We start from the raw sequence: 15,934 nt of genomic DNA, 5'->3' as shown, positions 1-15,934 counted from the left end.
GGTATTGAGTTGATCTCGAATGAGAGAATGCAGATTTTTCGTTAGTTGATCTCGATACTGATTTCACGAGTGATGAATTTTCCCACATTTCAAGGTAATTGGCCTTTTTCGGTGAAACAGTGTTCGGTTTGTACGAATTATTAAGTTTTGTTTCATCACACCTGATCTCGAATCAAAAAGTAATTTTTCCTGCTGTAGCTGGTCATGGTTTGCTATGTAAATGCAACGAGTAAGTAGGTATTTTCATGAAGTAAGTAGTGAAATCGATACGAAGAGTCCAATTTTACTAACAGAGTTATTTCACATCAAGCATTTTTGAAACCTCAACGTATCGTTGTCATCATACCTTTCATCAATTTATTATTCTATATCTATTTATAATCGATGAGTGTTGTGAAAGTGGCAACACTGATCACGAATTTCATAGTTTTAGCATGTACCGCCCTTTTTATAGGTAGGTATTCGTATGGGTTTTTAATCCAATTAGTTATTCATGTAACTTATTCATGAAATATAGTATTTTTTAATTGTTCGTCTCGCCTCGTTTTGTGCCTAAAATAACAGGTTATGGGCCCAGGCCCCTTTCGAACTGCGTTTTGTGTTAACTTATGAATTTTTTAAATGAATTTTTATGTCGTTTTTCGGGCAATGAATTTTGAAAGTAATTTCGAATTTTTTGAACTTGTTTTTCGTTTTCGTTTTCGAAAGAATTGAACTCGTGAATTTTTTGAACCAGAACTTGAACCAGAACTATGGAACACCAGAATTCGAGCCTACCCAAATTAGTGGGTAAATCAAACTACAGAGAATGGAGATTTCGTGCAGACCTTGCAATACAGTCATTAAAACTTGGAAAGAAGCAGTCAGCAGAAGACCTAGAAGTGAAAACAAAGGTATTAATTGTAACTTCGCTATCCGATCTAGTAACTCCGTGCATCATGAAATGTAAAACTGCTGAAGCAATTCTAGAAAAATTGGACTCCCTTTATGGGTATAAAGAAGAAGATCTTGATAAATTTCAATCAGAATTTCAAGAATACAAGTATGACAATTCGTTATCGTTTCTCGAAAATTATAGCAGATTAGAAGTATTGAAGGAAAAAATTGATGAGTTGGATGAAAATCCAATTACTGAGTCCACCTTTAGAACTAGAATTATGAGAAGTCTCCCAAAACGATTCAACAATTTTAAATCTTGTTCAAAATTAGTGAAAGATATTACATTAGACGATTTGGTGGATGCACTTGATTCCGAAGATATTCGTTTGAAAAAAGAATTTGATGAAAAGAAGAAATTGAACTCCAGAAATTCGTCGTCAATTGCATTGGCTGCAATTACCTGTTACAAATGCAGTGTTACCGGTCACAAGGCTAGTGAATGTACTTCAAGGACTCCGAATCCGAATTCCAGATCCACTCCTAGCAGCAGCAACCATGGTGAAAAGAATATTCAGAATCCTGTCCAGAATGCGGAAGTTGGTAATAATACCTGTAAATACTGTAAAGTTGCTGGTCACGAAGTGAAAAGCTGTCCAATCTTGGAAAAAAGAGCAAGTGCCGTCTGTTTCAAATGCAAGGGGAAAGGTCACTTTGCCAAAAATTGTTCTGGAGAACAAAAACCTGACCCTGAGAAGAAAAAAAGTATCGCCTGTGTTGGTTTGACTTCGTTGGTTGGTTCAACTGTAAATAAAGAAATTGACCCAAATACTTGGATTTTGGATTGTGGCTGCACCGATCATGTTTGTAATGATAAATCAAAATTCCAGAATTTAGAACCTGTCAAAGCTGAGATTCTCGTTGGTAATAATTGTTCACTCAAGGTTAAATTTCAAGGTACTGTAATTTGTGATAATGTTACCTGTAATTTGTATTTTAAAAATGTCTTGTTAAATGAAAGCTCTCCTGTAAATCTGATCTCTGTGTATAAGCTGTTAGATTCAGGTTGGGTTGTGAAGGAATTGACTTTGAAGAATTTTATTTTAGAAAAGGAATCGTATACTATCACTGCTAAGTTAGATCAGAATAATTTGTGGATTGTTGATTTTAATTCAGTCAACACTGATTCGAGTTCATCTGGTTCATCTAGATTTGAATTGTTGTCTTTGGTAAAATGGCATGAGAGATTTGCACATCAGAATTTTGAATACACTAAAGAACTTTTGAACAGATTAGAGGTGAAATATGAGAAATTGCCAAAAGATTACAAGTGTGTTGATTGTTTGAAAGGGAAAAATTATGTTTTGCCGTTTGATAACAGTGATTTTGCTGCAACGGAAGTTGGTCAGATGACGCATTCAGATTTGATGAGTTCTCCTACTTTGTCTTTAGGTGGCTCTAAATATGCATTATGTTTGAAAGATGATTATAGTAATTATCGTACGGTGTATTTTCTGAAAAGTAAAAGTGAAACAGCTGATTAGGTTAGAATATGTAGAATCATCAAAAAATCTGGCTGATTTTTTGACAAAAATTAGTGATAAAGGTGTTATCGATAAATCACTAAAAGCATTGTCATTCGTTTAAACTCGTTTTTTATTGATATTTTATTTTATGATATTGAATTATTCAGATTATTCTTATGGGAATTTAGTTTTATAAAGTCGTTTTTGAAAGTGACATATTTTGTTAATCAATATTTTATTGGGATTTATTTCTTATCCGTTTTTATTCTTATTCTTATTGGATTTTTTGGGAATTAATTTTTAGAAATCTTGGCTTAGTTTAAGGCTTAAGCTGTTTAGAATTATTTTTTAAGATTTTTAGAATTTCAGAAATTCGTGATACTGTTGAAGGAGGGTGTTGTGAAAGTGGCAACACTGATCACGAATTTCATAGTTTTAGCATGTACCGCCCTTTTTATAGGTAGGTATTCGTATGGGTTTTTAATCCAATTAGTTATTCATGTAACTTATTCATGAAATATAGTATTTTTTAATTGTTCGTCTCGCCTCGTTTTGTGCCTAAAATAACAATGAGTAATCACCTCAATCTTTGATAAAATTCATAACTGAATTATATTCAATATTCATTGACTAATAACATGACTCATTGAACTGATTCCATTTAAAAATTATAAAAAAGAACTGGAGGAAAACTAGTTCAGATGAGTTTACAGAAGGGTTGTGAATTCCAACGCGTGTGCGCATGCGCGTTCAATCCCAAACAAAAATGGATGTTCCGCGATTTAAAAAAACGTACTGGAATTCGTGATGTAATATTTTACTATTTAAATAATCCGGATGAACCTACTTTACGTAATTATGTAAATTTCCTTCTTAAGTGTTTGGATAAAGTGATGCTCTAATCGAAAAAATGTCTCGATTTGAACTGAACTAAAACGTTTGCTTGGTGGAAATCCGTACCGGCGACTCAAATGGATTGGCGATTGGGTATAGTTGTATTTTAAATTTTGAATAATTAACTTGATAGTTTATGTTGTAAAAATTTGAAACAAGACTTTAAAACCACCTCGTTCATTTACATGTCTAGGTTCGGTTTTCCTGGATGCAAATCGTATGGTCGAAGTGTTTTGGAAGCTATAGTTTTTGATTCTGGAATGACAATCACTATGACAGGTAGGCACTAGGCAGGTACTTGACTTTTCATTATTCTGTTTCAATGTTTCACTACTGTAATCATTGTTCATTCGATCTCAACGTAGATAATATTGCTATTACGACAGCGAACTAATCGATCACGATCAAGAAACGTGAATTCGTCGACTAAACCAAGCTCCAGATCGCCGAAGCCGAGAATTCTACGCTCCTACAATCAAAACGGTACCCATTCCTTGTAATTTCTAAAGCTGTACACAGTAATTATATCGCGTGTGTTTTTTAATCTTACTTAATTCGCCATCAAGCGTTGAAATGGCTTAAAAATGTATCGTTTTTTGTATACCATAGGTGTCATGTCGAGAGTGTTAAGATCATATGGCAGCAGGACAATGTATGAACATGATTTATGTCATTTTTACGAGCACGCGAAGCGCTTGCGTCCACCTAACCGAGTAAATTCACATAGCTGTTATTCTTACGTTACGTTGGTCTTATCAGTGGTGAAATACTGTTACCGATTCGCGGTACCCTTTTAACGTGCGCCATAAGTTGGCTAAAAAATACGTAATTTTGATCGAAAAATATTACTCGAGAGTGTTTCTCGACCAAGATCAGCGTTTTAGCCGAATTCATTGATAATTTATTTTTTTTTACGTATAGATCAAACGTATTCGATCAGTTTTTGGTGATAATACGAAAGATATTTACGATTTTGGATCAAATAACGTGTAATACGATGTGCATTTAGCGAGTTTTATTATAGCGGATTTTGAGTAGGTAATTATGCGTAATTGTATAGTGAAATCTTCGAAATGTAGTATTATTTTGAAAGATTTTATCACGTTCGATGAATTGTTCGAAGAATACTATACGATTTGTTTTCACGTAACGTTCGTTATTCCGGCTCGATCGTCGACGTGATTTTTATATAAGTAAATGAAGATTAGCAATGATTAATTAGTTTGTGATTTCTCTGCCGAAAGGGTTGATTGTGTTTTTTGAAAGGGTTTTGTGAATTTAGTTGTAATCGAACGGTATTACGCGAAGGAATCGTCAAAATATTCAAATATCGTACGTTGATGAAGTTTTTTTGATTAATCCCAAGATCATTTTGAATCGGTACCTACTTCATCTTTACGAAGTGGTTGCTAAACTTACACATTAATTTCTCTATCGTAAATAAATAAGAATAGATCGTCAGTCACAGAAGATAGGAATAGGATGAGATATTTTTGGCTCGAGTTTTTGCTTAATGATCTTCTTATCAGATAAATTGATCGTTAACGTTCGACAATTTTGGAATTACGAGATCATAAAATTGTATTAAATGTTCGAATGGAGGTTTCAATCGTTAACTGAACCGTAATAAGGTGTGTAAAGGCATCGTTCGATTTGAAGTTTTTTTTTCGAAAAAAGGCGACCGTGAATTTTGATGTTTTTATATTTTTATTCAAAGTTACACTTGTGAAAAAAAATATTTAGTACTTTTGGCAATTCAAATAGAACTTATCGAAATGGACTTTAGGCTTCTTAATTGCACTTTGAACATAAAAAACTTCACTTTGAACAAATTTATTGCATATTTTATGTCGAAGGAAGTACGACTAGTTTTACGATTAAAGAAAAAAGTACTCATTGCAATATTTCAGATGATTAGATTCTCGAACGTTTTGATTTATGTGAAAAATGGTAGCCTACAAATTTCTACTTCGAGATATAAATAAATATAGACAACAAATTAAACAATCGAAATAAAAATTTTAATTTTCTGAACGGGAAAATAAATTGCGAAAGTAATGTATCAAATTACCCATGCATAAGGTAGGTATTCTATATTCGACTTATTGTTCCAACGAATTTATTTATTTCAAGTGTTAAACGTCACGTAAAATGATATTTTCTAATCTTGCAATTTTTAGTGAAAATGCTGAATTGCTGATCGTGAATTTGTGATGTTTTCAATGTTTGAGAATTTCACGGTGTTCGGTGTAGTGAAACTAATACCTACCATTGGTGTATTTATAAATTTACACGAATTTTATTTTTATTTTTCTGTTTTTAATTTTTATTTTTCGATTATCAGGTCATCGATGACCTCGAAAGTTAATTTGTTAAAAAAGGTGCTCAAAAACAGATCTAACGAGTACATTGGGTAACGATAATTTATTATGGGTTCCTTTTTTTAAGTATCGTGAATAGGTAGCTTGTTGTATTGTGTACCTAACTTCGACTCAACATTTCAACAACTCGTTTTTCGTTTGCGATTATCGTGTTATTGAAGTTTTGTTTGGTTATTTCAGTGAAAAAGGCTGCAATTTCTTCCAATTTTCTTCGTCGAGTAGATAAAGTGGTTCAGTTTTGATGGTTTTGATATTTTTTTTGTGAACAAATTATGCAATGTGGATGTTAGTTTGCCTAAGTATTTTACTGTAGGGGGATCGAAATCCATTTCCAGTCCTTTTAATTTACCTACCTATTTATTTTGTCGAGTATATGAGGTAAAAGAAGAAGAGCAATTTTATTTTTTCCAGAAATTTATTGAGTTGACTGGAGATGATTGAAATGAAGTAAAATGCAAAAAATTAATTAAATATTTTGATGGTTCAATTATAGTTTTTTCCCCATCATTTTATCTTCTTTATAAGTGTTTAAAATTTTCATTTCAAAATAAATAAACAAAAATAAAAATGAATACGTACCTTACCTACCTACTCACTAAATTGATAACTGGGATGTTATTTCCAGAACATTTGAAATTGAAAAAAAAAATTAAAAAGTTTCCGAACATAATTCTTTGTCCCTTCTTGATTTAATTTAATTTATTTGTTCCTATTACCAATTAAATGTAAAATATTTAATTACTCAGGTGCTTAGTTGTTTTTTTTTTGTTTTTTAATAAGGGACTTCACAGTGTAATTTATCATTTATTTTTCTTTTGTTTCAAGTGTTCGTCTTATTCTGGTGAGACCAAATCCTTAAAAGTATCCAGTCGATGACCAATCATGTTTTCCTACCTGCTCACTTTTTCCCTGAAATGTACCAATTTGAAACGTGAATATTTTTTTTGGTTGGAAAATAATTTTTAATCTTACAACTTTTAGTGTCAAATATAGTAAAATAAAAAGGAAGTACAGAGAGCTTCGAAATTTGGAAGAAACCATAGAAATGTTGAAGGTGCCAAATTCAAAATTTTTTTGTCCAGTGTTGACATTATCGAAGTATTTTTTCTCACCAAAATTCAACTCATACGTAGATGATTGAATGAAAGATGTAAATTCGAGAATTTTTAAGACTTCTTTTACCAGCTTTTTTTCTCTTTGAAGACTATTTTCTCGTATTTTAGATCGAATACTTAGTTCAGATTTTTATCAATTTTCTAAATCTGTTTTTATTATTTGATCCCATATAGGTCCAATACGTTTTGTATCACGTTTCTCGAATCGAGTTTTCTGACGAATTTATCGACTTGGCGAGGCGCGGTATGGTGATTTCGAGTGGTTTTTGAATTTATTTGTCGTTTTGCTGTCTCTGTTTATGTTTCATTGTTTGTTGTTCGTATAAATGTAGGTGTATCTCTCACTACTACCCGTGTACCCGCATTCATTAATGCCAGACTAGCCCCTGCGATGATAACAATCTGCAACTGTATTTCCATACTGTGTGCCATGCCATGCCATGGTATATGTGCTACCTCCACCTATATACGTACTGAAATATCGTGTACCTATTTCAGTTCTCGCCGTAACTCTTCAGTCTAATTAGCGTTTCAAAGGAAGACCGAAACCACTTGCAAGGACACCTTTTTCCTGAGGCTTTATCCCTATGTACGTCTGTCGTCGAGCATCGTTTATGTAGGTACATACTGTGAAAAGATAGCGGTAGGGCACGTGTATCGGTTGGTATACGTAAGAGTATCTTTATGAGTACACGTATGAGAATGTGAAGGAAAGAAAAAGCTGCACAGAGATAGAGAGATCCTGCTCACTTTAGTGTACAAATATGTACACGCGTGAGTACACATTGCGGTGTAATAAAGATGTACGTACATACGTAAAAAGTGTTGTCTAAAAAGGTGTAGTTTTTTTTTCAATGTTTGAGATTAAGTATTGGTGATTTGGATGTCTTTTAACTGATTGTGAACCTTTCCTCTTGATTTTCGTTCGCCTGTGCGTGGAAAAGGATTCCATTCCCCAAGTGAAATGATATTCTGGAGAAAGTGCATTTTTTCAGAAGTTCTAATGTCAATTTTTTTTTAATTTTTTGGACATTTGTAAAAAATGTTACCTACTCTTGTTCAACTTTCATTCTGAGATCTTCGAAAATCTAGTATAGAAGCGGTTGTAGTAGCCTAGAATTTGAAATGAACGTCAGGAAATAACAGAAAAATCCCACGTAGCGTATCAATTGAACTAAAATTATAGGACTTTTGGAGTTTTGACGTTCAATACAATAGCAATTTTTTACCGAACCCTTCCAGTGTCTTCCACAGACGTTTTGGTTTGGTCCAAAATGTTGAATAACATGAGTACTTATCGTTTTTCATACCTTCAGAGATTTCAAGTTCGAATTGGGAATTTTTCAAATCTGACCGCCTTCATTTCTAAATTTAAAAAAAAGTATGAAAATAGCTTGTAATATATCAATTGTACATTTTTGAGTGGGTAGAGTTAAAATTCGTTTCTCGTAAACGTTCCATTCTCACTTCTTTCGCAGGAAACTACGATATGATACAAATGTAAAGAGAATTTTGACGTAAGCCAAAAAAAAAAAAAAAAAAGAATAAATAACATTAATTAACAAGTAATTTATGATATCAAACTTTTTTTTTTAAATTTATACTTTGAAAGAGAAGATTTGATTTATAAAATGATATGACACCTATTTTTATTCAAGGGCAACTTATTCCGGGCTCTGATTAACTGAAAAACCTGACACGAATGTACCTACTACCTACCTAATGATAATGAATTATCCATCGTGGAGGAAATAGACGTTCTAAATTCAAAAATTGTCAAATCTCGATTTCTGCTAAAAATCACAAAAAATCTCGTCTTTGATTAAAATTTCCACATTTTTCCCACCAAAATTCTAAAAATTTCTGCTTTTTTACAACCAAAAAAAAATCTTAGAAGTCCCATTTTTTTTTGCCAGATAATGTCAAAAAGCTCTATGTACCTTTCTGCCAAAATTGTCTTGTTATCGATTTTCACCAAAAATCTCAAAACATCTTGCTTTTTGTCAGAAATTGCAGCAAAAAATTCCAACTTTTTTTGCTGAAATTGTATTTTTTACCAAAAAGTTAATTTCAATTTTTTTCCCGCAATGATTGCAAAAAATTGTGCCAATGAGTGCCAAAAAGTACACAGCTTTTTGCAAAATTTATTGTATGTATTAGATTTTAATTGGAGTGTTTTGTTTTGTATTTTTTTTTTGCATTCAATTTAATGGATTTTTTTTTTGAAATTCATTTCCAGTAGATTTTTGAAACTTGAAATTTCCCCAAAATTTCATCAAATAGAGATGAAAAGCCGAAATTTACTCTGCTCTCCAATTTTAACACCCTCTGAAGACGACTTCAGGTGAGTTCAAGTCATTTTGGAGCCTCCAGCGACTTTTTGAAAATTATACTGGAGTCTCCATCAGATTTTTGAAACTTGAAATTCCCACAACATTTCAGCAAATGGAGTTAGCAAGCTGAAATTTACTTCGTTAACTAATTTCAATACGATATGAAGTCGACTGCATGGTGGTTTCAAAGTTTCCAGCTATTTTTTGGAACTTTCAATTTTCTATAAAACGTCATACAACCTTTCAAAAAGTCGCTAGTGGTTCCAAAACAAATCGAAATCCACCAGCAGTCGACTTCGTAGCGTATTGACATTACGACATTAGTTTGCAGAATGAATTTGTGCTTTGCATCTCCATGTGATGAAATTTTGGGGAAATTTCAAATTTCAAAAATCTACTGGAGGCTCCAGTAATTTTCAAAAAATTGCTGGAGGCTCCAAAACGACTTGAAATCCACCTGCAGTCGACTTCGTAGCGTATTGAAATTAGTTTGCAGAATAGATTTCGGCTTTCCAACTCCATTTGATGAAATTTTGTGGGAATTTCGAGTTTCAAAAATCTTCTAGAGGCTTCAGAACTGCTCAAAACGGTTTGAAACAGTTTCCAATTGATTTGGCATGTCGATAATAGGGTATATCCCAAATTTCAGCTTTCTCGGTCAATTTGGTAAAATTTTGATTTTTCCCCTCATTTTTGGTCTAAAATTTGATTTTCAAAAATTCACCAAAAATCGAAAAAGGCACTTTAGCACTTGAAATTTTGACAGATGATAAATTTTTGCCTGATCTTTCGATTTACCTTCGTACGGTTTAAGTGCAAGTCCGATGTTGGAAGGTAAATCTGCGATTTCGGCTGACCTGTCAATCAAAATGGCCGCCATTTTGTAAGTAAGGCCACTTTTTTTGAGGACAAGGGCTAGAACTGTTCGTTAGGACTCCTCCTTTAAGAAAAAAGTTGTTCCGGAGAATCGACGGGGGGAGGGGGTGCAATAGATCCTTATATGCGAGTTCCCTGATTAATGATTTTCAAAACTTTGTGGCGTTCAGACTCCCCTTCCCCCTCCCTTCCTACACCTGTACAAAAACCCACATACCTCGAATGCGATCGAAACATGTATGTAGGTACTTGGGTATTTCAATTTTCTTGATTAAAAAATTAATCTCCCCTCCCCCTCCCCCAATGAAAATATTTCAAGCTCATTTTGAAGAAGACAGCCAATTTTCTTCCTCAAATAAGCCCTAAAATAATTCTATGTTTTCGACTTCAACGTTTTTAGGGTCAAAAACGTCGAAGAGATTGTAATTTTTACTCAGGCGATTTCCCTCCGGTTTTTGCCTAGTGGAGGAGGGGGGCGGGAGCTTCCTTTATAACCGTTGAGAGCAATCAAATTAATTCAGAATCTACTCACGATATTGGTGACTCAAATTTCTTCTCAAGCAGATTTGCTCGAAACTTCGTTAGGAACTATAAGCAATATTCTAGTTGTTTTCAGATTCCACGGGGGGGGGGGGGGGAGATATGATTTGATTGGATCCTGTCAGATCTAATCTAATCAAAAGTCTAAGATCCATGGAATGTTTGGATCAGATCTGATCAGATTCAATCATTTTTCGCTGGAATTGAAACCTTTAAAAATAGTTTTTCGGGGGGGGGGGACTTGAAAAATTTGTTTTGAAAACTCTGATTTGCTTACAAGGGATCCTCTTGAGGTGTTACTCTCCGATTTGAACGAGACCGCGATTTTTGGAAGGAGCATAGTCTAAAACCCCCAAAACCAAATTTTCAGCTGCCCAAGTTCATTTTTCGTTTTTGGCGAATTTTTGAAAATTCAAAATTGACTGTTTTTGGCGATTTATGCTTTTTTAAAAAGTACGTACTTGATCAATAAAAATGGTCAGAATAAGTCATCCCAACACTAATATTAATTACCCAAATCCAAATTTCACCAATTCCAGCCATTCTGGAGCCTCCAGCGCGATTTTACAATTTCTCCAAAATTTTGAATTTGCTCCAGAAGGCGTGAATATGAAGTTGTGCAGCTAAAAATCGAGTTTTGTATTATACTCGACCTGTTCAACGAGTTTATCTACATTTGAGCCGATTTTGGAAGTGACACCTCAAAAGTGGCTTTTTGACCATTTTTTTCAAAATTAAATAATCCAAAAAATCAAGTTTCCCGTTTGTGTGGAAATTTTCGAAATTCACGCGAATCGCTGTATTTTGTCCGTAACTAACCCCCCAAATCCAAATTTCACCATTTCCAGCCATTCTGGAGCCTCCAGCGTGATTTTCAATTTCTCCATAATTTTGAATTTGCTCCAGAAGGCGTGAATATGCAGTTGGGTAGCTAAAAATCGAGTTGTGTATTATACTCGACCTGTTTAACGAGTTCATCTACATTTGAGCCGATTTTGCAAGTAACACCTCAAGAGTGGTTTTTTGACCAGCTTTTTTCAAAATTAAAAAATCAAAAGATAACCGTTTGTGAGGAAATTTTTGAATTTCGCGCCAATCGCTGTATTTTGTCCGTAACTAATCCTCCAAATCAAAATTTCACAATTTCCAGCCATTCTGGAGCCTCCAACGCGGCGTGATTTTCAATTTCTCCATAATTTTGAATTTGCTCCAGAAGGCCGGAATATGAAGTTAGACAGCTACAATCGAGTTGTATATTACACTCGACCTGTTCAACGAGTTTATCCACATTCGAGCCGATTTTGAGAGTGACACCTCAAGTGTGGTTTTTTGAGGTGTCACTCTCGCTCCAAAACGGCTGGAAATGGTAGAATTTGCGCTCCAGGGGTTAGTTCTTGAAGAAATACAGCGATTGGCACAAATTTCAAAAATTTCCTCACAAACGGTTATCTTTTGATTTTTTTGATTTTTTAATTTTGAAAAAAGCTGGTCAAAAAACCGCTCTTGAGGTGTCACTTCCAAAATCGGCTCAAATGTAGATGAACTCGTTAAACAGGTCGAGTATAATACACAACTCGATTCTTAGCTGCCCAACTGCATATTCACGCCTTCTGGAGCAAATTCAAAATTCTGGAGAAATTGAAAAATCGCGCTGGAGGCTCCAGAACGGCTGGAAATGGTGAAATTTGGATTTGGGTAACCAATATTAGTTTTGGGACTTATTCTGACCATTTTTATTGATCAAGTACGTACTTTAAAAAAGAAAGCACAAATCGCCAGAAACAGTCAATTTTGAATTTTCCAAAATTCGCCAAAAATCGAAAAATGAACTTGGGCAGCTGAAAATTTGGTTTTGGGGGTTTTGGACTATGCTCTTTCGAAAAATCGCGGTCCCGTTCAAATCGGAGTGTGACACCTCGAAGAGGTTTCCTTGTTAGTACTTAAAGGTTGCTGAAAAAAAACCGAAACATCATTTCTCAAGAATAAAAATATCGAGCCTACTTACTCGTTTTTTTTTGTTGGCAAATAGCGTCTGTTTGGTACCTATACGTAAAGTAAATAATGTTAGATATCAAATTATTGTAGGCCCCTTTCAATGTCAGATTCGGCAAACTTTCACACGTGATGTGTGATTTGCTGCATTCTTTAATGGAAAAGAAGCGAATTGTGACCATTTCGCATCAAATATATAGGTACTCGTGTTGTATGCTTACCTTGGAAGATGGTATTTGTTCAAGATGTACGTTTACGTCCTATACATGTGGTGTTGATACAAGATAAAGAAAGATAGACTGTTGCAAAAAAATAGCCATCATCGCGTTGTAAACTTGGTAAATGTAACCCTACGAATGTAGTATTTTGTCGTCGAAGAAAACTTGATCGTTCGAATTTATATAAGGATAATGGAGTGAAAATGTTAGCTCGTTATGTATGTAGAATACCTCAGACCTAACGTTATGTTTAGAAAATGTCCTGTCTGTATTCGTATTTGTTTTCTTTTATCGATATAAATTTAGATTTACTCCTACTTATACCTACCTATGTATTTGCTTATTTGTTTACAGATTCATCGACCACGTCTTCGTCGAATCCCGCCGATCATTCGTCGCATTTGTTCGAGAATAAAGAAAGCTCGCAGCTGTACAGTGAAATATGAACACGAATCCGAGAAACGTAATAAACACGGTGGAATCGGAAGAGTCATCGTCGTCGACATCGAGACGACGACGATAGAAGAGGATAAATCGTGTACGACACGAGATCGCCTCCTCATCATCGTTCGCACCATGACTCGGGTGAAAATCAAAATCACTTGGATCAGTATCGCAACTACGACGAATTTACGCGACCAGGACGACGACAATAGCATCATCGGTAGCGGTAACTGCAGCAGTAGCGATCAAAGGCGAAATTTCGTACAACAAACAAAATGCGAACGCAGGCTGCAAACATGAACGTCGAAGCGATCCTGGATCACTACGTGTACAATGTGAGCAGCATCGTGAATGCTACCAGCGCCGGAGATGGCATCGCCGGAGTCGACGACGACGACGACGTCTATAGCGTGACCATACGTAAAATTTCGAATTTATCGCGTAATCGTATCGCGTTAGGCGTCCTGTTGTTATTATTTTCGGTCGTTACGGTTCTCGGTAATTTACTCGTTATCGTGGCCGTCATTCGCGAACGCTATTTACACAGTTCGACTAATTACTTCGTCATGTCGCTGGCTTCGGCCGACGGTCTGGTCGGACTGGTCGTCATGCCGCTCAGCACCCTGTACGAGATCACCGATCATCATTGGATATTCGGTATAAATTGGTGCGACGCTTGGCGATCGTTGGACGTGCTCTTTAGCACAGCGAGCATACTGAATTTATGCGTTATATCGTTAGATCGATATTGGGCTATAACTGATCCGTTCACGTATCCGACCAAAATGAGCAGACGTAAAGCGTACGTTTTGATTTGCGTCGTATGGGTTTGTTCGTCGGTTATCTCGTTTCCGGCCATAATATGGTGGCGAGCGGTCCGCGACGATGTACCTAACTACCAATGCCCGTTCACCGATAACCTAGGATACTTGATATTTTCATCGTTCATCTCGTTCTACCTGCCTCTGTTCGTAATGGTGTTCACGTATTTTCGTATTTATCGCGCGGCCGTGTTTCAAACGCGATCCCTCAAGTCGGGCAGCAAACAAGTGTCGTCGACCGGAGAGACCGGACTCACGTTACGTATACATCGTGGCGGTACCGAACGACAGGCAGCCTGCACTTCGACGCTGCAGCTCAACAACTCGTTCACGTCGGTCAACGGTGGCCTCTCGAGGCAGCCATCGGCTACCTCTACTAATCGAATAATGCAGAGTAAATCGCTCCATAAGAATTTCTCGCTCAGCAGGAAACTCTCCAAGTTCGCCAAAGAGAAAAAAGCCGCCAAAACGTTGGGTATCGTGATGGGGGTGTTCATTATATGTTGGTTACCGTTTTTCGTGCTGAATTTGGCCTCCGGGTTTTGTGATAAGAAGTGCATCTGGAACGAGGATCTGACTACGTCCATTGCCACCTGGCTCGGATGGATGAATTCCGGAATGAATCCGTTCATATACGCGTGCTGGAGCAAGGATTTTAGAAGGTAGGTCCCAGTTTGGGGTTAATTTTTTATTATGTATTTATTATTATTATTATTTTTTGCATAAGTTGACAAATTTAAGTCTTGAACTGATCAGAAAGAGACAAGAGTAATTGCAAACCCCGAATTTTCATTTAGTGACTTATTCATAAAAGGCTTTTGATTCAATTTTAAGGACCATTCAAACATTTTTAGTCGAAATAAATTCTGAGCAAAAGGAGCGAAAAGTTCAAAAACTGAGAAGATTTCGGTGAGAATATCGAGTTCGCTATATTTAAAGAGATTCATATTTTCGATTTGTATTCTCAACCTTGGAGGGTGAAAAAGAAAAAAGTCAATCGCCTCGCTCGGGCAAATTCGAATTCTACTGTGCAATTTTTTAAAATTTTTCAAGAATGAAAAATTAATTTCAGAATTTTAAGAAATATTACTAAACGAATACCTACAGGGTTGGTACTGGTGCGAAAAAGTGCAAAATAATGGAAAAAGGTGCGAAATTTCAATCAGAAATACCAAAAAGCACAAATTTTTGTACCTCACAAATTGTAAATTTTCTGAAATTTTCGCCCTAGTTTCGCTCGGGCAAAATATAAAATATTCTGTTCTCTTTTTGAATTTGATTTTCAAAGGCCAAAACGCTAAAAAGAAACAACGAAAATTTTTTTGAATTTTTTTGCAATGGAACAATTTAAATTTTTTGAAAATTATTCAAAATTTTTGTTTCCAACTTCCTCTTTCAAAAATATTTATTCGAACCACATCTGACTAATTAGCATGTAAACTACTGAGGGGAGGGAGAGGAGGGTTTCTGGAATAAAAAGTTGAGAAAATCTGACGAAAAAAGTTGCGAAAATTTCAGTCTCACCCCCCTCCCCCCCACAACATATCACTTCGTTGCGTCTCTGATCCAAACACTTTTTTTTTTTTTTTACAAAAATTCAACGTGTAAGGTCTAAAAATTTAAAAGAGTGAAAAAAAATCTTGGGTAATTCGAATCAATGCTTGTGATTATTCAATTCTCGAAATTGAAATACTTCAACAGACGAATGAGAGAGGGAGGCCGAAGGAAGAACAGACGAGGGGGCGATTCAATATTCAAAAATTTGAAATTAATCAAATGAGAATATCGAATTAAAGGTTTACGGAGGCTCTGATGATTTTCGTAATGGTCCAAGAAGGGGATCAAAATGTCTAAAATTCGTATTCAAAAAACAAGATGCTGTAAACGTTCCAAAAAAAAAAAAAAACAATTTTAGATT

The 15,934-nt window shown here is 35.2% G+C and overlaps 1 protein-coding gene across 6 annotated transcripts in view; it reads left to right on the top strand.

Moving 5' to 3' along the window:
- The first annotated feature begins 36 nt into the window (after window positions 1-36).
- Dop1R2 (dopamine receptor 2) overlaps window positions 37-15,934 on the top strand; it is a 371,432-nt gene continuing 355,534 nt past the window's right edge. Inside the window, exons 1-5 of one of the 6 annotated variants that reach the window (XM_065369941.1) lie at window positions 3,167-3,389; window positions 3,490-3,575; window positions 3,662-3,779; window positions 3,906-4,334; window positions 13,106-14,678. In XM_065369941.1, coding sequence (XP_065226013.1) covers window positions 13,471-14,678 — 1,208 coding nt within the window. In that variant the 5' untranslated portion in view covers window positions 3,167-3,389; window positions 3,490-3,575; window positions 3,662-3,779; window positions 3,906-4,334; window positions 13,106-13,470. Of the gene's footprint in view, window positions 230-3,166; window positions 3,390-3,489; window positions 3,576-3,661; window positions 3,780-3,905; window positions 4,335-4,527; window positions 4,629-5,602; window positions 5,710-13,105; window positions 14,679-15,934 lie in introns of those variants that run through there. The other 5 variants (XM_065369942.1, XM_065369937.1, XM_065369938.1 and 2 more) reach the window with 5 other exon arrangements.

The sequence above is a fragment of the Planococcus citri genome, chromosome 5, assembly GCF_950023065.1.
Source record: "Planococcus citri chromosome 5, ihPlaCitr1.1, whole genome shotgun sequence".
Taxonomy (NCBI): Eukaryota; Metazoa; Arthropoda; class Insecta; order Hemiptera; family Pseudococcidae; genus Planococcus; species Planococcus citri.
This window is presented reverse-complemented; position numbering and strand designations above follow the sequence as displayed.